The 27,525-nt window shown below is 32.0% G+C and overlaps 1 protein-coding gene across 1 annotated transcript in view; it reads left to right on the top strand.

Moving 5' to 3' along the window:
* The window catches only part of LOC143083792 (nuclear pore complex protein Nup160-like), a 157,113-nt gene that overhangs the window by 105,071 nt on the left and 24,517 nt on the right, over nucleotides 1–27,525 (top strand). Inside the window, exons 24-30 of the mRNA XM_076260147.1 lie at nucleotides 1,448–1,543; nucleotides 3,083–3,177; nucleotides 9,604–9,806; nucleotides 13,939–14,105; nucleotides 15,801–15,870; nucleotides 17,461–17,571; nucleotides 20,405–20,531. Coding sequence (XP_076116262.1) covers nucleotides 1,448–1,543; nucleotides 3,083–3,177; nucleotides 9,604–9,806; nucleotides 13,939–14,105; nucleotides 15,801–15,870; nucleotides 17,461–17,571; nucleotides 20,405–20,531 — 869 coding nt within the window. The remainder of the gene's footprint in view (nucleotides 1–1,447; nucleotides 1,544–3,082; nucleotides 3,178–9,603; nucleotides 9,807–13,938; nucleotides 14,106–15,800; nucleotides 15,871–17,460; nucleotides 17,572–20,404; nucleotides 20,532–27,525) is intronic.

Genomic DNA, 27,525 nt, shown 5'->3' with positions numbered 1-27,525 from the left:
AATTTCCAAATTGTACACAAGAAACTAAAATTAAAATAATACAAGACTAACAAAGGCCAGAGGCTCCTGACTTGGGACAGGCGCAAAAATGCGGCGGGGTTAAACATGTTTGTGAGATCTCAACCCTCCCCCTATACCTCTAGCCAATGTAGAAAAGTAAACGCATAACAATACGCACATAAAATTCAGTTCAAGAGAAGTCCGAGTCTGATGTCAGAAGATGTAACCAAAGAAAATAAACAAAATGACAATAATACATAAATAACAACAGACTACTAGCAGTTAACTGACATGCCAGCTCCAGACTTCAATTAAACTGACTGAAAGATTATGATTTCATCATATGAACATCAGGCACAATCCTTCCCGTTAGTGGTTTAGTATCATACCATCATAACATATATGAGAAGAACATAACCCGTGTCATGCCAACAACTGGTTTTTGAATAAATGTGTTTAGTTCTGATGCAAAGACCCTATAAGCATGATAAGTGAATCAATATTAACGCCAAAAATATATATGTTTGATTACTTGATTACCTCCCTTACACTGCTTATTTTGAAAAGTTTAAAGAAGAAATCTTCAATTGCACAGTAATGTGCAATAGATTTGTTAGATCTTTGACCACATTTATATTGTGACAAAAACCTATATTATGTCAAAAATTTGATCACAATCCAAATCCAGACAGTATCAAGCTTGAATATTGTGACCAAATTTGCCCCAACTGTTCAGGGTTCGACCACTGCGGTCATATAAAGCTGCCCCCTGCAGAGCACCTGGTTACAATTTAAACTTCTTCTAGAAAACCACTGAATGGAATGGAACCAAACATGCCGTGAATGTTCCTTATGAGGTGCTGACCAAGTGTCGTTACTTTGTAGCCGATCCATCATCCAAGATGGCTGCCAGTGGAGGACTTAGTTTAACATAGGACCCTATGGGAAAAACATACAAATGTCTTCTATTAGAGCACCACTAAATGGAATGAAACCAAATATAGCATGAATGTCCCTTATGAGGTGCTGAACAAGTGTTGTTACTTTAAAACCAATCCATATCCATGATGGCCACCAGTGGAGGACTTAGTTTAACATAGAACCCTATTGGCCTAAACCAAACTTGGCCTTAATCATTATTTAAGTATTTGTTATGATTTATATCTTTTTTTATATGATTTCAAAACCCCAAGTAGAGCCAGGTGAGCGACACAGAGCCTCTAGTTTTTCTCCTGAGCTGGGAACCCCACTTTTGAAAATGTCTGGAACCTCCTGAGCTAAGGGGTTGATTAATGACCACATGATACAGATTCAATGAAGTTAAAATATTCAAGTGAATAATTCATTAGCAATTTTTCTGAGCTTATATTGACCAATTTGAACCAAATTGACTGTTAAAAGCGAATTATTATTTCTCTTTTTCACTGTCATTAATGATACATTGCAGGTATTGAAGCAGTTTGAAGAATTTGGTGCACCTGATGTCGTGGTTTCATTTGCCAAGACAGCCATTAGTATAGCAGATGATGATGATCCTAATGTGGTAAGCTGTCTTGCTGTAAAATAAGATGTGGTATGAGTGCACATGAAACAACTCTCTATCCAAGTCACAATTTGTAAAAGTAAACCATTATAAGTCAAAGTACAGTCTTTAAAATGGAGCCTAGGCTCACACCAAACATCAAGCTATAAAAGGCTGAAAAAATTACTAGTGTAAAACCATTCAAACAGGAAAACCAATGGTCTAATCTATATATATAACTCCATATCTAAACATCAACCCAACAATGTTAGATATATATATATATATATATATATATATATATATATATATATATATATATATATATAAAACAGATGAAAAGAGAAATGCTTAGGAATCACATCAACAAACGACAACCACTGAACATCAGGTTCCTGACTTAACAAAATGTCAAGTCAATCAGTTCTATTGAAATATATACAAACCACATTTCCAAGAAAATATTTAAATGATGTGTTTTACTGAAATCTTAACATGCATCCAGAAATAATTAAAGTCATTGGTAGGAAGAATATGTCAGACATCAGACTGAGTTGAATGTTTAAGGTTGTTAATAAATTTGGAAGTATTATAACAGGTATTACAATTCATCTGTCTCGTAACCTGATATTGCTATGTAGAGGACATCATGTATTAACTCATGCGAAAAAATATTTCAAGAATGTTTGTTTGTAGCGGGAGTTTCTCGCTACATTGAAGACCTGTTGGTGACCCTCTGCTGTTGTTTTTTCTGTGGTCGGGTTGTCTCTTTGACACATTCCCCATTTCCATTCTCAATTTTATTGTAATCTCTCATGCAGAGTTATTGGTCCTTGCTCTCTCTCCAGGACCGATAACTCTGCATGGGAGATTGAACATTTGGGAGAAAAATATGAATGCCTACTCAAATCCAATCTATTAAAAAAAAAAATTATTACAGAAGAGTGTCCACCATGCACTTGTTCTGCACTATTATTAATATAGTAGAATAGAATGATATAAAAATGGATGAAAATTATATATACATGTTACTGTAATATACATATATTGATATAATATACACATTGTAACAACAAACAAGACCGTATACTGATTTGTATCACTACAATATAATAGTTATTACGATGAGGTTGAATTCCCTGTCATTTATTTATCATCCATGCAGGAACCTGTCTCAGAAAAAAAAATATATCTATACATTAACCTCACTTTCAGGTATAGAGATGGGATTTTTTTTTCTGAGACAAGTGCTTGTGACCATCCACAAGAACTTGCAGTCATCCTATGTTCAGTACTTCAGTACTTTGATTGTAATTTTATAGTGGTGACGTCCATACCTTTACAAATAATTGTCATTTATTTAGTTTTGGATTATTACATAGTTGTCAAAGGTACCAGGCTTATAATTTCATACGGAAGAATATTAGATTTTCTTTTCTTTTTGAAGTGAAATGAAAACAAACCAAGCAGAGTATGGCCCTTACCAACCTTATTCCTTTAGATCAATCAATAGTCATTTAAACCTTGCCAGATGATGTGTATATAATTATGTCTTTGTAGGCAACTTTATGGTCAAAGGTGTTTAAGTATGAATTAGAATTAGAGCACAATGAAGAGGCTTACAGTGCCATGATTGCCAACCCAGAATCTTCAAGGTAGGAAAAGTTTACAAAGCTATTTTAAGGTTCTTCATTTTTTGGTAGAAGCATGTTCTCCATAAGTTTACTGACTTTAGTGAAAAATGGGTAAGATTTTAAAGCTTCTTTATGCAAGCTCAAAACCAATTTTGTCTGGTGCAAATACGAAATTTCAATCCTGATATCTATGATAATAATAAATAAAATTGAGAATAGAATGATAAGTTTATTTACAACCGCTGAGTCGATGCTACTGATGGTACAGTGTTTATTCCCCAAGGGTATCACCAGCCCAGTAGTCTTCTGTGCTGACATGACATGAAATATCATTGATATGGTTATGATTATAAATTATAACTGTTTGTGGATCTCAATGCTCTACAACTACGTTCTTTATTTGGCCTTTTTAACTTTTTTGTATTTGAGCGTCACAAAATTTCAATCCTGGTATTTATGATGAGTTTGTTTAAATGTGTTTTCTATACATCACTTAAAAACTCATTTAACAAATTCACCAGAGCTGTACAAATACTATCTGTGTAAGCTTTTTGAATGTTTTAAGGATGTACTTAGGGAAATTAAATAAATTCTTAATCCAAAATTTACACTATAAGCTGGAAGAGCATTGGTTCAGAAACCAAATAAGCTCAAAATATTGATAGGTCATGGAGCTCCTTTTCGAGATATTTGATTTATAGCTCACCTTGCCCACAGGTCCAAGTAAGCTTTTCTCATCACTTGGTGTCCATCATCTTCCATCGTCGTCGTCTGTTAACTTTTACAAAGATCTTCTCCTCTGAAACTACTGGGCCAAATTCAACCAAACTTGGCCACAATCATCATTGGGTATCTAGTTTAAAAAAAGTGTTCAATGACCTGGCCCGCGTACCAAGATGGCCACCATGGCTAAAAATAGAACATAGGGGTAAAATGTAGATTTTGGCTCATATCTCAAAAACCAAAGCATTTTGAGCAAATTTGACATGGGGAAAAATTGTTCATCAGGTCAAGATCTATCTGTCTAGATATTTTCAGACCTAACCGTTGTTGGGTTGCTGCCCTGGAATTTGTAATTTTAAGGAAATTTTGCAGTTTTTGGTTGTTATCTTTAAAACTATTATAGTTAGAGATCTTTACACAGCATTTATGTTCAGCAAAGTAATATCTATATCTACAATTAAGTCAGAATGACCAAAATGATCAAATGGTCTCTTTTAAAAGGAGTTATTGCCCTTTAAAGTTATTTTTTTACTAATTTTCGCAAATTTTTGTAATCTTACTAAAATCTTCTCCTCTGAAACTACTGAGACAAATACAACCAAACTTAGTTACAATCAACATAAGGGTATGTAGTTGAAAAGTTGATATTTTCTATAAAGTAAGATCTACAAATAGGTCAACATGACCAAAATGGTCAACTGACCCTATAAAGAATTATTGCCCTTTAAAGTAAATCTTTAACAACTTTTCATAAATTTTTGGTAATCTTTTACAAAAGTCTTCTAAACTAAAGCAAAAGTATAACAGTTGCATAATTTCATGCTCCTTGGAGTCTTTAGTTAAAATATGGCGGGAAAAGGCTGACTTGGAGACAAAAGAAAACAAAATAAGAATCTGCTTAAATTTTGTCAAAACCTTTTATGAGCTATTAAGTCTTATATAAAATAATAAATGGGTGTTATTGTGCAAAATATTTTGTCTTCTATCGAATGGTAAAAAAACAACAATTCCAAACAAATTCCAAAACCTAAGTACATCTTTAAATTCCAAAACCTCACCTAAGTACATCCTAACCTTTAAGTCTGAGCAACACATTTGACAGATGTACTATCAGCTTCCTGATGTGACTTGTTAGTAGCACCATCTGATACCACAGAAAGAAAGTCATAATTTTTCAAATGTTGAAAAACATTTGGAGCTATGACCTGTTAATTCTCTGGCACATTTATCATTCCAAAAAGTATTGTCAAGATTAATTCCTTTATCTTCATCCAGCTTACAGAGCTAAAAAAGTCTTGTGAAAGGAATACCATCTTTTCCAAAGGGTGTGGGCATTTCTAAATAAAATTGTCATTTGCCCAAGAAAATATTTATTCATACTAATAAGCGTCTTCTCTGCTTTTGCTTCATGTTTTGGGACGTTTTCCTGGTGGGATTTAAATTTATTCTAGGCACTTACACTTACTAATTTAAATGTCTGACTGCCAAACAACAAAATAACCAAGGGTGTTGCAGATCAAGTTATAGATCAAGTTAGAATTTTGTTCCAATACGATGAATTTTATACGACTGCAAAAATATTATTTTTTCATTACTATTGAAATTATTGCTTTCGTTATAATTATATTAATATTTAATCCTGTTCATCGTTGTCCTCTGTCAGTTTTTAGTTATATTTTTATACGACTGCAAAAATTTTAATTTTTTGGTGGTATATTGCTATCACGTTGGCGTCGTCGTCTGCGTCGTCGTCGTCGTCCGAAATACTTTTAGTTTTCGCACTCTAACTTTAGTAAAAGTAAATAGAAATCAATGAAACTTTAACACAAGGTTTATGACCACAAAAGGAAGGTTGGGATTGATTTTGGGAGTTTTGGTCCCAACATTTTAGGAATTAGGGGCCAAAAAGGGCCCAAATAAGCATTTTCTTGGTTTTCGCACTATAAGTTTAGTTTAAGTGAATAGAAATCTATGAAATTTTGACACAAGGTTTATGACCACAAAAGGACGGTTGGGAATGATTTTGGGAGTTATGGTTCCAACAGTTTAGGAATTAAGGGCCAAAAAAGGGCCCAAATACGCATTATTCTTGGTTTTCGCACAATAACTTTAGTATAAGTAAATAGAAATCAATGAAATTTAAACACAAGGTTTATGACCACAAAAGGAAGGTTGGGATTGATTTTTGAAGTTGAGGTCACAACAGTTTATGAATTAGGGGCCAAAAAGGGGCCAAAATAAGCATTATTTTTGGTTTTTGCACCATAACTTTAGTATAAGTAAATAGAAATCTATGAAATTTAAACACACGGTTTATGACCATAAAAGGAAGGTTGGGTTTGATTTTGGGAGTTTTGGTCCCAACAGTTTAGGAATAAGGGGCCCAAAGGGTCCAAAATTGAACTTTGTGTGATTTCATCAAAAATTGAACAATTGGGGTTCTTTGATATGCCGAATCTAACTATGTATATAAATTCTTAATTTTTGGTCCCGTTTTCAAATTGGTCTACATTAAGGTCCAAAGGGTCCAAAATTGAACTTAGTTTGATTTTAACCAAAATTGAATCCTTGGGGTTCTTTGATATGCTGAATTTAAAAATGTACTTAGATTTTTAATTATTGGCCTAGTTTTCAAGTTGGTCCAAATCGGGGTCCAAAATTAAACTTTGAAAAAAATTGAATAAATGGGTTCTTTGATATGCTAAATCTAACTGTGTATGTAGATTCTTAATTTTTGGTCCAGTTTCCAAATTGGTCTACATTAAGGTCCAAAGGGTCCAAAATTAAACTAAGTTTGATTTTAACAAAAATTAAATTCTTGGGCTTATTTGATATGCTTTATCTAAACATGTACTTTGATTTTTGATTATGGGCCCAGTTTTCAAGTTGGTCCAAATCAGGATTCCATATCAAGTATTGTGCAATAGCAAGAAATTTTCAATTGCACAGTATTGCACAATAGCAAGAAATATCTAATTGCACAATATTGTGCAATAGCAATTAATTTTCAATTGGAGCTATCTTTCTTTGTATAGAATAGTAGTTGATAATATATGTTGGAAATTTGCCAGACATGACTATGATGTCATTTTCTATTTTTATTTGCTAATAACTTTATGTAAATAACTTCATTGGAAATTTGCCAATATAAAATGTTGCTGATGAAGCTTTTTTTCCTTATCTTATCTAAAATGTTTTTAGATAATGTATGTTGGACATTTGCCAGACATGACTATGATGTCATTTTCTATTTTTATTTGCCAATTACTTTATGTAAATAACTTAATTGGAAATTTGCAAATATAAAATGTTGCTGATGAAGTTTTTTTTTTTTATTACTACCAACCAATCTTTACCATTCAGTGATAACAAGCACTTTATTTTACATTTTAATATTTTATGATGTATTTAAAAGAGTAGTTATTGTTGCAAACTCCATTAGAAATTTGAATTGATATCAGTTTTGGAAAAAGGGAAACAGGGATGTGAAAAAAAAAATGGGGGGGGGGGGGGGGTAAATTTTTCTCATTTCAGATTTCATAAATAAAAAGAAAGAAAATTTCTTCAGACATTTTTTTGAGAGGATTAATATTCAACAGCATAGTGAATTGCTCAAAGGCAAAAAAAATTTTTAAGTTCATTAGACCACATTCATTCTGTGTCAGAAACCTATGCTGTGTCAACTATTTAATTTTAGATTTAAATAAGTTTGAAGAAGAAATCTTTAATTGATTTGTAAAATCTTGACATTTGTTTTGTGTAAAAAAAAACACCATGTAATGTCAAAAATTTGATCACAATCCAAATTCAGAGCTGTATCACGCTTGAATGTTTTGTCCATACTTGCCCCAACTGTTCAGGGTTCGACCTCTGCGGTCGTATAAAGCTGCACCCTGCGGAGCACCTGGTTGAAACTATTATCAGATAGAGAAAATTATAACCAATAAAAATGATCAGAACAATGAGATATGCCATTGCTAATACATGTACAACTTTTGCGTAATTAATATGTTGAAGTGTTGCCTTTTAAGTATGAAAGTTCTTACGACTTCTAGAAGAATAGATGAAAACTCTTCACATAAATCAGGGGGAATTGTTCAGTTTTAATGTAAATGATGTATTAGAAAAGTGTCAATAGCCATTGAATGCCTAAACCATCACAGTGTACAGATATGATAAGTCAGAAGGGAATAGGAAAATTAAAAAAAAAAAGAAGATATTATTATACTGCATTTGTTATACAGTGTAGAGTGATAATTTGTTTTGTTGAACAGTGTAGAGAGATAATTTGTTTTATTGAACAGTGAAGAGAGATAATTTTTGTTGTTGAACAGGGTAGATTGATAATTTGTTTTGTTGGCCCTGAAAAGGACCATTTATAATAATAGTTAACCGTTCGAACGTCTGAATACCGAATACCGAATACCAAAAACGCTAAGTTGTTAACCGGACTTTTTTTCAATTTTAATAAATTGGATATAAATTTGTATTGACATCATTAAATATGTGGGTTTTCTTTAAACAATGTTGACGTGGTAATAAATTTGACGGATCAATTGGCCAGTATATTGATTGGTATTGTTAATCCAAAAATATAAAATTAATTAGAACTTGTCTCTCAGCTGGAGCAAGATCTTAAGGAAACATAATTAGTTTCATGTTTTTTTAAACAGTAATTTTTAATCAGTAATACGATTAAATTTTACAATTTACTTCATTATTTCATTTTTGATCTTTGTGTAGACCAAAATCTGAATGTGCAATCTCCGTCGTGCAAGTCTTTGTCATACTTTAAACTAAATGCTAACTCAAAAACTGTAAAAAGCAAACCAATGTAAATGTAATCAATGTTTACTTGATAGTACGAATATCAGGATTAATCCATTTTAATTGAAACACCTCACATTATTTTCGGAAACAAGAAGACAAAATGGAAGAATCATCGGTTTCAGACATATTCAATTCTACGAGATCAAGACAGTTTTTTCACTCTGAAGTACAAATGCCATAGTTGTTATCGTGTATTTGATTATTAAAAGTCAAACTTTGACAGGGATCTTCACAGACAAGCCTTATAAAACCGAAGGCCAAACTTCAATTCATCGTATTATAAAAACGTAAATGTATGACTTGGATGGAATGTAGTCACATTGACACTTATACCTCATCTTCTTATATCACGGTGTAGGGTACTATTGATAAGGCCTTCAAACATTAACTTAAACTACTGGTTAACCGGTTAATCGGTCGAACGATTATACGAGTAACTGGTTAGGCAAAAGTGTACCATTTGACAACACTAATAATAATAATGATAAATTCTTTATTTAAATAGGGTAAACTCAGTTAGTTACGATAAACTAATCTTCCCTGAGGCCCTCAAGATATAGCATCGGCTGCTGGCACTCTATTCATGTCCAATGCCTTATTTCCTCGTCTCTCTGTAGGCTTCCAGTGTGACAGGAACGCTGCCATTTTGTTTATTTACACCTGAGACGTCATGGGAGATAACTCAAGTACAAATCATCAAACTGAAAAGGTTATTTGCCGATGAATAATAGGGAAATTTTTTATAGTTATTCATCCTTCCTTGCAATTGACTGAAAATTAACTGAATTATTCCATGTCCATGTGATAATATTTCACCCAATAGAATTGTTTAAAATATATGTATAAAGATCATGTAAGGGATAATGATATGTTTTATTGAACTTTCTGTTGTAGGAGGAAGGATTGTTTAAGACAGTTACTAGTGACATTAAGTGAGAGAGGAGATCTACAATCTATAGTTTCCTTTCCATACATTGACCTTGAAGATGAAGTTGTGTCCATACTAGAGAGCCGAGCCAGATCTGTGGATTTGACATCACAGAATTATTACGACTTGTTGTATGCCTTTCATGTCAACAGAACAAACTGGAGAAAAGGTATAAAATAGGATATGTCATTATCATATAAATCAGGGATGAAATAGGATATGTCATTATCATATAAATCAGGTATGAAATAGAATATGTCATTATCATATAAATCAGGGATGAAATAGGATATGTCATTATCATATAAATCAGGGATGAAATAGGATATGTCATTATCATATAAATCAGGGATGAAATAGGATATGTCATTATCATATAAATCAGGGATGAAATAGGATATGTCATTATCATATAAATCAGGTATGAAATAGGATATGTCATTATCATATAAATCAGGTATGAAATAGGATATGTCATTATCATATAAATCAGGTATGAAATAGAATATGTCATTATCATATAAATCAGGTATGAAATAGGGTATGTCATTATCATATAAATCAGGTATGAAATAGGGTATGTCATTATCATATAAATCAGGGATGAAATAGAATATGTCATTATCATATAAATCAGGGATGAAATAGGATATGTCATTATCAAAGAAATCAGGGATGAAATAGGATATGTCATTATCATATAAATCAGGTATGAAATAGAATATGTCATTATCATATAAATCAGGGATGAAATAGGATATGTCATTATCATATAAATCAGGGATGAAATAGAATATGTCATTATCATATAAATCAGGGATGAAATAGGATATGTCATTATATCCAACAAGTCCCTCATCTCCTTGCTAGCTATCAGACCATATTTTGTTGCTGACATATATACCATTTTTGTCTCATCTGCAACAAAAGTCGCAATATGCAAGACATAGGTACTTATAACTATTCAGTGTCAACGTAAACTAATTGTTTAAAGCTTTATATTTTATAAGGTAAAAGACTGGATGCTTCATATCTTGTATGCAGATACCTAAAGTAAAAAAGTCTCTGTCTATCATTTTCTTGGTTCAGTGACTGCTTGAAATTTTTAGGCAGTCAAGCTGCCTTATGTGAGCACACTAGATTAGTGTTCTACCCAATAAATGCTGAAAAACGTGCCATTGTTATACAAATGTTATAATCTAGCTGGCTATTATGTTATTTATAACTAATTGGACATTTTTTTCATACTTTTATTCCTGAAGTACAACAAATATGACCAGAAAAACCTTAAATGATCGTTGAACTACCCAAAATCACAGGGAGTAGTAGTGCTCAATAGAAATCCGTACATAGTCTATTATCACCTGTGATTTTGGCTACCTTGTCAAAGAACAATTGTATGAAATATTTCATCTCCGAAAATCTGTAATTATAAGTTGTTTATATTTCCCAAATGGCAAAACGTGCTGTTTGATTTTGAGGGTTTTGGTCCCAACAGTTTAGGAACAAGGGGTCAAACTAAGTATTTTTCTAGTTTCTAGGCAATAACTTGTGTGAAAGTTTATGGATCTTTCTGAAATTGTTCCACAACGTTCCATTCCAAAAAATAAAAGGTTGGGATTGATTTTGGGGGTTATGGCCCAAACTGTTTCGGAAAAAGGGGCCAAAAACAATACTTTTCTAATACTTTGTATAAATTGCTTATTTCTTGGCCAATTTTAACGGGGTTTTATTCTTGAATTCTTGAGGTTCTTAAATATGCTTAATCTTACAGTTTATTAAGTGCTTGGAATTTGGTCTCTGTTTTTAAATTGGTCCACATAAGGTCCAAAGGGTCCAAAATTAAACTTTTTTGTTTGATTTCATCAAAAATTGAATATATGTAGTTCTTTGGTATGCTAAATCTAACCATGTATTTAGATTTTGATTTTGGACCCTGTTATCAAATGTTATCAAATTGGTCCACATAGAGGTCAAAAGGGTCATAAACTAAACTTTGTTTGGTTTCCTCAAAAATTGAATCCTTCGAATTCTTTAATATGCTGAAACAATCCATGGATGTATAAATTTAGATTTTGGATATTTTGGATATGAATGAAATGAGGTCATGAAACAGGTCCCGAAATCAACATCGATGGGATGTTTTAAGTAATTTGGACAACTCGTCCCTGAAACACTTGAACTGAATCCACTCGAACTGTCTAAGAAGACAACTCTGACCGTTTGTCAGTTTAATTAGGGTTTCATAAAATGTTAGACTAACATGTCTAGAGGAGGCACTAATATTTTGTTTGTGCATTGGGGTATCGTTAGGGGTATTTGGAGGGGCCTGAAGAATGGAGGGGTTTACCAGAGAACCCTGTGGGATTTTATTTTTTTGATTTTCAAATGTCTATTTTCGAAAACAGTAAGTGATAGTATTTCTGAAAAACAGTAAGTGATAGACACAATGGGGTCTTCAGTAATGAGAACAAGACAATAAAAAAAAAAAAAAATTAAACAAAATTTAGGGTGAGTCCCTGGGAGTCATCCCAACCTCTTTCAATTTGAAAATGTACTATTATCTAGTAAACCGTCGAGATCCCCATCCCTGAAAATATATTCTTGTATGGGACAATAAAACAAATCAAATGAAAATAATTTGGGGGAGTCCCCTGTGTTTAGTCCCACCCCTCCTGTTTGAGAATTTGAGAAATGGTTGAAGTTCCCATCCCTTCGTTATCTCGAAGTCAACTGGACCAGAGAAATAGTTCGACTCAATTATGGAGGATTTGTTCGTGAGACTTCGTCACAGCATCCTGTTGCAATTATTTTTTGTTTATATTAAATTTTATTGATGCAAAAAATGAGTTTAGGTTAATTGAATATGCTTTAATTATTTATTAAATTATTTCTGGGCCTATAATAATTTTCATTTAAGGCTCATTTTAAAGAAAACATATTAATCTTTCGAACAGTGTAAAACCAAAGAATGTTTCACCTACTGAGCAATAATTCGCTATCTCCTTGTCTGTAACTAAGGAAGCTGACATTTTGAATTGTGGAATGTATTGACATGTAATTTCTACAATAACAAACAGAAAAACTTGCATGTAGCATCTAGAAATCTTCTTTTTATCAAATTTATTACTTTTTAAAGCGGACAAAAAGCCAGAAAAAGCCAATGTTTACATTTGACGGCAGAATTATACCTATGACATCACCTAATTTAGGGACCATAGAAAATAACACCTTTTCGCTGAATTTTCTTTAATGAAAATTTTACTCTGAAATAATGATGAAAATGGAATTATGAACTTGTTTTGCATTAGAAAAGAGATAACTGTATTGGATTTTAAGCTTTGTGGACATCCATCAGTAGTTTTACTGTCACAAATACCTGTTAACCTTTCTCCGCTAGGCAACACAGATAAATTAAATTTGCGACAGTAAAACTACCCCTGGACCTCTGCAAAGCTTCAAATAAAATAGCTATCTCTTAAGTCAGACACGGTTCACCTGACCTGTAACTCATTTCATGGATCAAGGTTCAAGTTATGTGATAAGGTCTGTTTGTTCCTCAAATACTATAAGCAGTAGGTCAACTGTATGTAGTGGAATGACTGTAGTGGATACATGTCATTCTGGTAGGTTTCATCTAACCATGAATGACCTCATTTTCATTTGTGTTTTTGTCTGTTTTTAAAAAGTAAAAATCAGTCTACACTTGTTTCTTTAAAAACAAATGTTACAAATTTTTCATAAATTGTGCACATTAATATGCTTTTTCATTTATATCTATTTACAATTGTATATTGTATACATTTCATTATTATATTGTATATATTTCATTATTATATTGTATATTGTTTTAAGGTGTATATATGTCTGTCTGGCATGTACCCTCTGACTTTGATCTCATTTTCATTGCTCATTGGTCAATGTTAAGTCCTTGCCCTTGTCATAATATGACATTTTTTAATATATTGGGCTCCATTTTTAAATTGGTCTACATTGAGGTCCAAATTCATCAAAAACTGAATAATTGCTGCTAGATGAAACATTTAATCTTATCTTGCATTTATACTTTTTATTTTGACCCCGTTTTCAAATTAGTCCATAATAAGGTTTGAGTGATATAAAATTAAACTTTGGTTGATTTCAAACATTCGTTCGTCTGTTTGTTCATTCTTTCGTTTGTTTGTTTGTCTGTTTGTCCATCCACTGAACATAGAAAATGATAGTGTGGATGGGGCATCTGTGTACTAGGGAAACATTCTTGTTTATATCTAAATTAAAAAGGTTGATGATTTGTTTTTTAGCTGGAAGTGTGATGTATGAACATGCAATGAGACTGAGTCGTGAATGTCCTGGAAAAAGAGGTCTGCAAAGACAAGCACAATGTTATTTGGCAGCTATGAATGCATTACGACTGGTGGATTCTCAATATGCTTGGATTGTTAAGCCTGTTCCTTCTGCTAAACCAAAGGTAACATGTCAATGTTATTTTATTTTATCTGTAGCAAGATTTGAATATTTTTTTATTTTTTTTTTAAGACTTGAAATACATTTATTGAAAATCACCTGAATATAATTTACCTTGTATAACCCAGGGAAGTATACACAAGGGGCCCTGTGTTTACAATGATTTATCGTCCAGGGATCCATCGTCCGGTGGACTCTATTATACAAAAAAATCTATTTTATATTTTTTGCATACATAAGTTATACATTCATATTAATTACACAGACAGAGTTTGCGTATAAAATATTTATAACATTCTACAGTAAATAAAATACACCAAAAGTCCCCAAAAGACGCTACAATCTACACAATAATTTACCTTTACTTATAATTGACATTTAATTTTTTGTACTTTTAACACCTAGATTACATTGTAATGTGTCGGTCAGTGATTTTATAGGTCACATGCTCGACCTTGTAAGTGTGTGTATTTTATATTTCTATTATTGGATGTATAATGTTCTAAAAAGGAAATAAAAGTAAGTACAAATTATTAAGTCACTTACTTATGTATAAGATTTATTATAACTTTTATTTCAGCTGCAAAATTTTCTTTTTTGGAAGATAATGATTTATCCATAGATTCAATTAAACTGCACAGTTCCCGTTTTGCATATGCTATCAATTGACTGGAAATAAAACTTTTAGACTGATATTTGATTATATTCCTACATTTCCAAATAATCCATTTAACTGTATTCATAATCGTATTATTTATGATATTGTACTTCTTGTTGTAATTGTACATTCCTAGTTGTTACGGCCAGAAATCGCCTTTAAATTGTAGCCAACAAAAGACACAAATCAATAATAAAATTTAACAATATTTATTATACAAAAGTTTACAAAAGGTATTACACAAATATTACTGTTAACTTAACTGTCAAAATATGAGTCCAATCTGTTATCTTTATCTGTATCCGGAAATCTTTCGGAATCCAATCTGAATATTATGTTCACTACTAAGGTCACAATCCAGTATGATGTTGTTTGTAGAATAAAAGTGTCAATCCAAATGCTGTGAATACTAATGTCTATCAATGTCTATGTCCAAGTTTAATTCTCAGAGTTTAACTTTAGTGTCTGTATATATAGTGTTGTCATGGAAAATTCTAGAACACTCTATAATGGAACATTGTGGAAAATCCTGGAAAGTTACAACGGAAGTTTCTGGAATAACGTAGAAGTTTAAATTACGCATCGTTTATAAGGATCATTCTAGAAAGTTCCAATCATTCTGTGAATGTTCCAGTGATTCCTAAACTGCACAGTTATAAGATTATTTGGTAAACAACTATCAGGCCATACAACACAAATTAGGCCAACATAAATAACATAGTATATAAGTTATTCGCTCAGTGGAATATATACTGTGTTATTAGTACATTATATTTTTTAAGCGCATCAAAAATATGTTCCCAAACAACCATTATAATGTTACAGCTGTGAAAAAGGTGTGTGAGAGTTTCGTTTTCTGTTTAACAAAAATGGCATTTGCCATTATTTGATTTGCCGATTCTAAATAGTTATTTATCTTCTGTATATTATCCTTTTCCTGTTTACATGTTTTCCATGGCGAAAACACTGTATATTATACTTTTCCTGTTTACAGGTATTCCATGGCGAATACACTGTGTATTATCCTTTTACTGTTTACAGGTATTCCATGGCGATTACACTGTATATTCACCAAAGCGTTTATACGATGGGATTGAGAAGCAAGAAATTAGTAAGTTGTAGTACTAGTTCACAAATATAAACACAGTAACTCCGGTAACTCTGTCTTCCTCCAACAATAAGAACTGACTGCAACAAAATAGGAAATTGTGCTGAAAATGGCATTGAAAACCAATCACTCAATCAGTCTATCCTTTCACAAGCATTTCTCTCTTACATGTAGCTTCAAGATTGAAAGCATTGGTCCAACTTTGTTACTTAAAATTGTTACATGCTATTCCATAAGGTCCATTTGATATTTAGAATTTTTTTATCATAAAACCAGAAAATGGCATTTTGTTTATTTGTAGCAAACTTTGGAACATTTTTTCTTGACCTTTGACTCTAATTTAACTGAAATAACATTATATGAAATGTTTTACAACCAGCCAAAAAAAAGAAAACCCTTGTGATAACTGTAGTAGAACCTCTTTATCTACATTCCAACTGACTCCATTTTCAGAAAATGACATCTGTATCAAACATAAACTTTTAGCTGCCTTTTTACAAGCAGAACCAAATACAATGAAAGTCTCAACTATGTACTGGCTTCCGAAGCTACACAAAACACCTTACAAATACAGATTTATTTTGTCTTCAAGCCATTGTTCCACTACTAAATTGTCTATTCTTCTCACCAGTATACTTGGTACAATCAAAAACCTGATAATAAATTGTTCAAATAAGGCCTTAGAAAATAGTGGAATTAATTACTTTGGGAGTGCCAAAAACTCGTTGGAAGTACTTGATAAATTGCATGCTTATATTGGTGATTTTGAATCTGTTCAAAGTTTTGATTTTTCTACCCTATATAGATCTATATACCACATTGCCTCACATTCTCATTAAGAAAAAATTCACACACCTAATTAAATGGGCATTTAAAAAGTCAGAATGTGAATATATATGTTCAAACTCTTTTAGGTCATTATGGCCCCGCAACAAAGTTGTCCGTGCTATATAGTTTTACCCTTGTCTGTAATTCCGTCATTCCGTAATTCTGTCATTCTGCAACAAATCATTATACAGAAATTTTTTCTAAACGCCTTCAGATATTGGGATGATTTTTGGCATGTGAGTTAACCAAGATGAGTTTCAGATCAAGTTCAAGTTTTGTTCCGCTCTGCTAATTTTTGCCGAGATTTCAGGCTATGGACTTTGATAAATTGTTGAAAATCACAGTAATACAGACTTTTTTTCTAAACGCTTTCAGATATTGGGTTGATTTTGGTATGTGAGTTACTCATGATGCGTTACAGATGAAGTTTAAGTTTCGATCTGCTCGGCTAATTTTTGCTGTAATTTTGGGCTTTGGACTTTGATAATTTTTTGAAAATCACAGTTATACAGACCTTTTTTTTAAATGTTTTCAGATATTGGGCTGATTTTTGGTATGTGAGCTAACCATGATGAGTTATAGATCAAGTTTAAGTTTCAATCCACTCCGCCAGTTTTTGCAAAAATTAAGGGTTTACAACTTGAAAATTGTTGAAAATCACAGTTATACAGACTTTTTTTGTTTAAAGATGTCTGATTGGGGATGAAAAATCTTTGTATTGTGCTACCTTATTCAACATATAACATGTAACATGTTGTATTTTAGTGACGAAGAAACTGGAGATTGTTGAACTTGTTGATATTGAGAAAGAGTTTATGTTGGTGGATGCTAGACTAAGATTGTATGGAAAAGAATCTGACCAAGGTTTTCATTCTGGTATGTACTAAGATTGTATGGTAAACAATCTGACCAAGGTTTTCATTCTGGTATGTACTTAGATTGTATGGTAAACAATCTGACCAAGGTTTTCATTCTGGTATGTACTAAGATTGTATGGTAAACAATCTGACCAAGGTTTTCATTCTGGTATGTACTAAGATTGTATGGAAAAGAATCTGACCAAGGTTTTCATTCTGGTATGTACTAAGATTGTATGGTAAACAATCTGACCAAGGTTTTCATTCTGGTATGTACCAAGATTGTATGGTAAACAATCTGACCAAGGTTTTCATTCTGGTATGTACTAAGATTGTATGGAAAAGAATCTGACCAAGGTTTTCATTCTGGTATGTACTAAGATTGTATGGTAAACAATCTGACCAAGGTTTTCATTCTGGTATGTACTAAGATTGTATGGTAAACAATCTGACCAAGGTTTTCATTCTGGTATGTACTAAGATTGTATGGTAAACAATCTGACCAAGGTTTTCATTCTGGTATATACTAAGATTGTATGGTAAACAATCTGACCAAGGTTTTCATTCTGGTATGTACTAAGATTGTATGGTAAACAATCTGACCAAGGTTTTCATTCTGGTATGTACTAAGATTGTATGGTAAACAATCTGACCAAGGTTTTCATTCTGGTATGTACTAAGATTGTATGGTAAACAATCTGACCAAGGTTTTCATTCTGGTATATACTAAGATTGTATGGTAAACAATCTGACCAAGGTTTTCATTCTGGTATGTACTAAGATTGTATGGTAAACAATCTGACCAAGGTTTTCATTCTGGTATGTACTAAGATTGTATGGTAAACAATCTGACCAAGGTTTTCATTCTGGTATGTACTAAGATTGTATGGTAAACAATCTGACCAAGGTTTTCATTCTGGTATATACAAACATATTTCTTTTTTCAACATGTTCATTTGAAAAACACATACAAACCAAAGATAAATGGTTAGTGCCTACAGTAATAATATAGGGTTATTGCATGAATATTGGGGAATATTGTCCAGAGTAGAATTTTATATTGCACGAGCTTGTGAGTGCAATATATGTTCTACAAGGGACAATATTCCCCAATATTCATGCAATAACCCTTTTATTGTATAGCAATATCATATTTGAAAGTAAAAAAGTGGTTTAAACTAAGATTTTGTCGTTGATGATGTCATGAATTTTGAAGATTTATTGCACTAGTGCAATATTAGAATTTATTGCACGCTTACGGTTACTTTCTGTGGGAAATATTATATTGCTATGCAATAATATGAGATATTGAGAAATAAAGAAATTTTGTTAGAGGAGAGTCAAGAATTGGTCATATTTGCCAGACTGAAAGTTTAATGAGTGAAATAGAAGATTGGGATTTGGCACAACACTTATTTTTTACAGAAATATGTAGGCCAAGTTAGATTGCCAAATTGCACCAATGTTTATACGACTACAAACATTGTTTTGCTTTGTATAATGCTATGATTCATTGTCTGCGTGCCAGGACATTTTGGTTTCCGGACAATAACTTCAGTTTAAGTGAATAGATCTCTATGAAATTACCAGAAAGTTCAGTACCATAAAAGGAAGTTTGGAGTTAATTTTGAGGGTTATGGTACCAACAGTTTAGGAATTAGGGACAAAAAACTAATATTTTTGTAGTTTTCAGACAATGAATTGTGTGTAAGTGTGTGGATCTCTCTGATATTGTTTAACAAGGTTCCATATAACAAAGGGAGAACTGAGATTGAGTTTGGGGTTAATTGCCCAAAACATGTTGGAATAAAAGGCCAAAAACAAGCATTTTTCCAAACAATAACTTGTGTAGGGATCTCTCTAAAATTATACTACAAAGTTCCATACTACAAAGGAAAGGCTGGGATTGAGTTTTGGGGTTATTGCTCCAAGGGCGTTTCAAAAAGTTGGGGAGATTTTTTCCCCCAAAGTTTTTTAGGGGATTCAATTTTTATTTTTTTTATTTTTTAAATTTCAAATTTTTGAAAAGTTTCAAGAATCTTTAATTGCACAGTATTGCACACAATAGATTTGTAAGATCTTTGACCACAATTATTTTGTTTCAAAAACCTATATTATACATATTTGTTTTTCGTTAATTTTTTTATATAAATAAGGCTGTTAGTTTTCTTGTTTGAATTGTTTTACATTGTCATATCAGGGCCTATTATAGCTGACTATGTGGTATGGGCCTTTGCTCATTGTTGAAGGCTGTACGGTGACCTATAGTTGTTAACTTGTTAATGTCTGTGTCATTTTGGTCTCTTGTGGACAGTTGTCTCATTAACAATCATACCACATCTTCTATTTTTATATTATGTCATAAATGCTATCACAATCCAAAGTCAGACAGTATCAAGCTTGAATATTCTGTCTGTCTGTCCGGACAGACGGATGGACAGACAGACAGAAGAACACAGGAAATCAGTTTTCCAAACTTTTTTGCTTCATGCTTGAAGAAATTGATTTGATATTTGAAGCATTGTTTTACCATGACAAGTTACAGGTCATTCTGCATGTTCTGTATGAAGTAATTTTCTGAATACTAATATATTAAACAAAATTTGGATGAAGTGATCTCTTTTAGTTTTATATAGACAATAATGTTTTTTTGATAAATGATATATTTTATTATGTTTTAATGCATGTTGTTTAACCTTTAAAAGTTATTATCCGGAAATCATCCGTTTTCAGACGACGCTGACGACGAAGACGACATGATACTAATATACGACCAAAAAAATTTAAATTTTAGCAGTCGTATAAAAAATATAAACATAATCTGACAATGAATATTATCTTTTTGCTTTTAGGACCGATCTCCCGCCCAGATGAAATTGTTGGACAGCTAGTTAATGTAGGACTTTATGATAGAGCTGTGATTATAAGTCATTTGTTCAATCTCAAATTACATACTGTAATGGAAAGTTTAGCATTAAGGTAGGTAAGGGCTGTGTAATGCTCAAATCTTATTTCATTCGTTTACTGGTGCTAAAATACTCAAGATAAAGAATAGGTTTGGATTGATGCACTTTAAGTTATTTCCCTTGGTCTCCATTTTCTTAGTTGAACAGCCAAATTTAAATATGCAATGCACACATGTCTGATAAAAGATCCTTACTTGATGGTACTGATGAATTAAACAAGGCTCAAGGAAATTGAAATAGTTTCTAAAAATCCAGCAGTCAATTTACCATAGACCTCCTAAATGGCGACATGAGGGAATTAAATCTTGCTAAAAAATGTGTCAATCCAAACCTATCTATAGTTTTTTTATATACATCCATTTAATTTGTTTGAATGCTCTGTGTTGTGTAAAACATACAGAATATAGAATATTTTTTTGAAAGACAGACATAATCTCTACTATATATATTTATAACTAGTTTTGGTATCATCAAATGAAGATTTTAAAATCAAATCATGGAAGATAAATTGTTTTAAACAGCTTGGCCCCTTTGATCTGACGTAATAGACATGTGCTTTGTGGCCTGGTTTTTGTTTGTTGTTGCCATGACAATTGTGACAAGTTTAAAAGCTGTTTGGTATCTTCCACCTTTCTTTTATCATATGAATGAATTTGGATTTTGATCGTCATGACAATATTCATTATTCATTTCTTCAAAATAATTCACAAAACACTTAAGAAAACCTGATTACTTTATAAAAGTGTCTCATTTAGTCCATCAGCTAGTTTTCAAAAGCGCTCTTGTTAAGGAGTTTGTGTCACACCCCAGGGTACCGTGATTTTTTGGATAGAATTCAACTTCATTATCTTATTGATAAAATACAAAGTGTTAGACTAAAAAAAAGTGTCCAAAAGAAGTTTAAAAACGTCTATTTCAATGGTCCCCTCATTTTGCTATCACGACTAAGTAATTTTGGTTTAAAATTTTTAATATATAGCAATTAAAATAAAATAAAGTATAGGTATAAACAACTAAAACAGATATAAAACTATCCTATTTAATGTAACACTGAAGATTTCAGTTCCTTATGGGGTGATGACCAAGTGTTGTTACTTTGTAGCTGATCCATCATCCAAAATGGCTGCCAGCTGGGGACTTAGTTTAACATAAGACCAAGGGTCTGGAAACGGTCATATATGCCAGTCTTTACCTAAACTGAAAGTATTTTGTCCTAAATGAGTAATTGGGATTTAGGACAAATTTTATTTTTTTACAAAAACAATTTCGGTCATTTAATGTCATTTCGTTGAGATCGAGTTTCTAACATTGTCTAAATCGCCATTTTGAACTTATTTTTTGTTTGTTATCCTTTTCCTGTTATAAAACTGCCACTCCAGTAAAGTGTTATAATCCTGAGGGCCCTCCTAATAACTATAGTAATGCCTCGGGGAAATATTGGCTAATGATCGCTAATCTCTTTACCTGTGTTTTTAATTAAAATTTTCTATTGATCACAAGCTCAGAACTAATTTTTTAAAGAAATTAAAAGTTCATAACAACTGTCTGCATTATTTAATTACTTTTCTCAGCTTAGACAATTGTCAATTCTGATTTAAAATTAAATTAATTTACGTAGAACAAAATATTGTTTCACTACAAACACACATGCTTTGTTTACTAATACGCATGCTTGAAATGCTCTTCCGAAAATTAGACACTAAATCGTAAATTCAAAATGATTTCATGCTAAATTAAACAACAGGGCCGTAACTACCTATGAGGCAGGGGAGGCAATTGCCTCCCCTGAATTTTCTACACCAAATTTTTTTTTGAAGTATTAAAATGAAATATTGACAATATCATTATATGTTCACGAAGAACTTGAATTTATATTATAAACAACACCAGTTTACAGTTTTAACAGTTTTATCATGATACGTGATATATGTCAGTTTTCAGGATTTTGATCGATAGTGAAACAGTTTCAGTATTTGGGTTTTTTTTCGTGTGGCCGTCCGTCTGTTATTCAGTATTCGTACGAGAACATATATGAAACTTTGCTTTCGGCAATTTTGAATAAAACTTAACTGTTCACATTTATTTAGGTGCTCAATTAAGCAGAGGAAGTTCCCTTTGTATTGTGAATCTTTTATGATATCGGAAATTCGTTACCGGCTGAATCAGAGCTGTTGGATCATTTTTTTAACGTCTCCCGATCGTACGAGAACATTATGGTCAATGTCTAAGTAGTTAAACACTCCCATTCGTTGTAGCTGGGACTTTTTATACGAATTATATACTAGTATAGAAATTCCCTGGTTGTAGTTATATACATGTCAGTTTGGTGTTCAACAATATTGAAATTCAAGGTCCTCGATAAAAAAATATCTTGCGTTCTATGATCTTGATTTATATGGTTTTTTTTAACTTTTTTTTTATTTCTAACAAAAATATCTTGAAATACAGATAATAATTGTTTGCATAAAAATGCTTCCAGGATCCTTTCATAAAGTAAGGAAATCGAAGGAAAACGGGTCATTTTTAGCCACTAATTTTAGTTGAGAAAAAAATCAGCAGTCACAATGTATTTAATGTTAATAATTATAGGTCAAAGTACGGCCTACAAGACAGAACAAGACGGAGCCTTGGCTCACCCGAACAGCAATATCAGCTTGTTTTTGCATAAGAATTGCTTCCAGGTTCAAGCAATACTGATGTTTCTTCAAGTAAGAAAATCGAAGGAAAAAGGGTCATTTTTAACCATTTTACTAGGAGAAAAAAAAATCGGAGGGGGGCTGCGTCCCCCAACCCCCTGCCTCCCCTGAATTCGAACCCTAGTTACGGCCCTGAACAAGTCCAACTATTATAATTAATATTCAAACACTATTAAAGGTAAAACAGTTAAAAAGCCGACGATTTCCTGTGAATTTGATAAACAAAACTAATCCCGGAAATGAGTCCGGAATTGGTCGTTTTACTATTGTCGTAAAACATCCGGTTATAATTTTGTCTTCAAAAATGGAAAGAAACGTAAGCGAAGTTTGAGAAATTTACTGTTTTGAGTAATTAAAATCATTTCATTTTTAAACTGTTGCCTTCCTTTTATTGCTCAAAATCGATTTTAAGGAAAATGGTAGGGAAATTTCTGAAGTAAATGCGATGCAACAGTTAAACAAGTTCGTTGATGCTACAAGTATGACTGTATGAGCATAATACACACAATCTTTGTTTGAAAAAGGGCACCAACTTTTAAGTTATCCGAAAATGACCGAAATTAGGTGAAAAAATTTCCGGATCCTTGCATAAGACCCTATGGGAAATACATACAAATGTCTTCTCTTATAGAACCACTGAATGGAACGAAACCAAACATAGCATGAATGTTTCTTATGAGGGGCTGAACATGTGTTGTTACTTTGTAGTCGATCCATCATCCAAGGTGGCTGCCAGCTGGGGACTTAGTTTAACATAGGACCCAAATACTGTGAAAGTACTTTAATTCGTGTGTATCAATTTTCGTGGTTTGAGCAATATTTACATGTTCGTGGGTTTTTAAATTCGTGGATTTAAGTTTTCTAAAAAAAAAAAAAATGAAAAATTGAAGCCTTTAGAAACGAGGGTTACAAATAGTCTAGATTGAAGGAAATTGCAAAGTAAACATTGACCCGTGTAAATCAAATCGTAGTGATAACACTAATTAACCCATGATAAAGTGATCAACAGATTAAAGACCATCAAAGGTGTTAATTAGGCCATTAACATGTCACCTAAAGAAAACAGTAACATAAACAAATGCTATGAATTGCCAAATAGTTCTTAGCAAAATCAAGACCAGCATAATTTTTTTATTTCTTATATGTACGAGAACTATGAGGATATAACACTTTATCATACTAGCATATCAATACCGGAAATCTGACTTTCATTAATTAAAAACAAAAGTTGTACATTTTAGGTTATTAAAGATTAAATGGGTATAATCCTGCACGCGGTTGTAGTTCTGTGACTGTTATTAAAGTATTCTCAGAGTTGGTGCTATTCAATATCTTCTCTTAGACTAGATCATACATGCCATATCAGTAGTCAAACCTACCGATTGGGATCTTTCCAGGTCTTGATTTAGACAATGGTTATTTTATTTCGTTGGACACTTAAATTCGTGGATAAAGTCATCCACGAAAACCACGAAAATTGGTACCCCACGAATTAAAGTACTTTCACAGTATATACAAATGTTTTGTTGTAGAGAACCTGAACCACTGAATGTAATGAAAACAAAACATAGCAATATTAAATCAAATTTGGCCTCAAAATTTATTATAAATATCTGTTATAATTTTGATTTTTTTTTATACGATTTTAAAAACCCAAGTAGAGTCAGGTGAGGGACACAGGGCTCTTAAGATGCTCTAGTTTTATTTCTCAAAGGATTTATATCAAGTTTGAAATATAATGAGATCTCATCTTTTAAAACATAAAGATAAAATATATACAGAAAAAATTAGAAATCTTTAGCATTTTTGTCGAGCCTTCGACTTTAGTCGAAAAAGCGAGACATAGCGATCCTACATTCCGTTGGCGGCGGCGGCGTCCACAAATATTCACTCTGTGGTTAAAGTTTTTGAAATTTTAATAACTTTCTTAAACTATCCTTGAATTGTACGAAACTTTGACAGAAGCTTGTTTATGATCAGGAGATAGTATCCAGAAGTAAATTTTGTAAAAATAGAATTCCATTTTTTCTGTTTTACTTATAAATGGACTTATTTTTTTCTGCCAGGAAACATTACATTCACTCTGTGGTTAAAGTTTTTAAAATTTTAATAACTTTCTTAAACTATCCTGGAAATGTACAAAACTTGGCCAGAATCTTGTTTATGATCAGGAGATAGTATCCAGAAGTAAATTTTGTAAAAATAAAATTCCATTTTTTCCGTATTTTACTTATAAATGGACTTAGTTTTTCTGCCAGGAAACATTACATTCACTCTGTGGTTAAAGTTTTTAAAATTTTAATAACTTTCTTAAACTATCCTGGAATTGTAAGAAACTTGGCCAGAAGCTTGTTTATGATCAGAAGATAGTATTCAGATGTAAATTTTGTAAAAATAAAATTCCATTTTTCCTGTATTTTACTTATAAATGGACTTAGTTTTTCTTCCAGTTAACATTACATACAGTCTGCAGTTAAAGTATTTAAAACATTTTTAAGATTCTTAAACTAGCCTGGATTTTTACCAAACTTGGACAGAAGCTTCTGACAATCAAAAGATAGTATCGAGAGGAATAATTTTATTGATTTTTTTCATCATTTTTGATGAGTGTGTGATTAACAGCAAAAGTAGGCGAGACACTGGGTTCCGCGGAACGAACCCTTACAAATTTTTAACATTTCCATAAAAGGGGGAGGTTTGGCATGCCACAAAACCAGGTTCAATTCACCAGTTTGTTTTTTTTATTAAAATGTCCTGTACCAGGTCGGGAAAATTGCCATTACTATATTATAGTTAGTTTCTGTGTGTGTTACATTTTAATGTTGTGTCGTAGTTCTACTCTTATATTTTTTGATGTGTTTCCATCAGTTTTAGTTTGTAACCGGGAGCAAAAAAAAAGGAGGGGGGGGGGGGGGGTAGGGTCAATTCTATCAGCATAGTGTATTGCACAAAAGCAAAAAAAATTAATATAAATTCAAATCATAAAACCAATTCTAAGTTCTTTGACTAACAATTATTCAGTACCATAAACCTATTATGTGTCAAATATTTAATTACAATTCAAATTCAGACCTGTGTCAAGCGTGAATATTAAATTTTGTTGCAGGCATCCACTTCTTAAAAAATGAGTAATAAGCACGGACTATTGTCAAATTGTTCCAAATATTTGAAAAAATAAAACAAAACTTCAGTTATTTGTTCTTCACAGATGTGAAATTTAGCATGGTATCAATTTTGGTACTCCTCATAACAGAATCATGATGGATCTTTTGGAGGTCGGTTCAAACCATTTTTCTGTGATTCATAGATATAGGAAGATGTGGTATGAGTGCCAATGAAACAACTCTCCATCCAAAAAACAATTTATAAAAGTAAACCATTATAGGTCAAGGTACGGCCTTCAACATGGAGCCTTGACTCACACAAAACAACAAGCTATAAAGGGCCCCAAAATTACTAGTGTAAGTTATCATTCAAACAGGAAAAACAACAGTCTAATCTATATAAACAAAACAAGAAACGAGAAACACAAATAAATGACATAAACAAACGACAACTACAGTATGGATTCAATATTAAATTGGTTGAACTATATAGTAAATAGGGATATACCTACTTAATAAACACAGATTGTTACGCCTTGGTTTACAATGTTTTCTCAGGGTAAATATCTGGTCTATCACCCTTCAAGCTATGTGTTATTTATATAATGTTATACTATTATGTACATGCCATAGGATTATATTATAATGTTATACTATTATGTTATATTATTATGTGCATGCCATAGGATTATATTATAATGATATATTATTATGTTATATTATTATGTTCATGCCATAGGATTATATTCTAATGTTATATTATTATGTTAATGCCATAGGATTATATTATAATGTTATACTATTATTTTCTTGCCATAGGAGTATAGTATAATGGTATAATATTATGTGCATGCCATAGGATTATATTATAATGTTATATTATTATGTTCATGCCATAGGATTATATTACGGATTACAAATGTGTCGAGGTTTCTGATTGGATAACAACACAGAGATGTCAGTATATATTCAGGAAACTGCCGGGGTATATACGACGTTTTTATCCCCAATTGGAACCTCAAAAACGTCATCATAACACCGGTGACGTAGTCAGAAGCTATTAGACTGTCAGAGGTTCACAGAGGGAAAATAATGACGTGCTTCAGTCAATAATACATATTTGATACAAAATCACGCAATTAACACTTTTAATACTTTAATTTGATGTTAAAAGTGTTATTATAAATTATTACATACACGATAAAAT

Source organism: Mytilus galloprovincialis, chromosome 7 (genome assembly GCF_965363235.1).
Source record: "Mytilus galloprovincialis chromosome 7, xbMytGall1.hap1.1, whole genome shotgun sequence".
Taxonomy (NCBI): Eukaryota; Metazoa; Mollusca; class Bivalvia; order Mytilida; family Mytilidae; genus Mytilus; species Mytilus galloprovincialis.
This window is presented reverse-complemented; position numbering and strand designations above follow the sequence as displayed.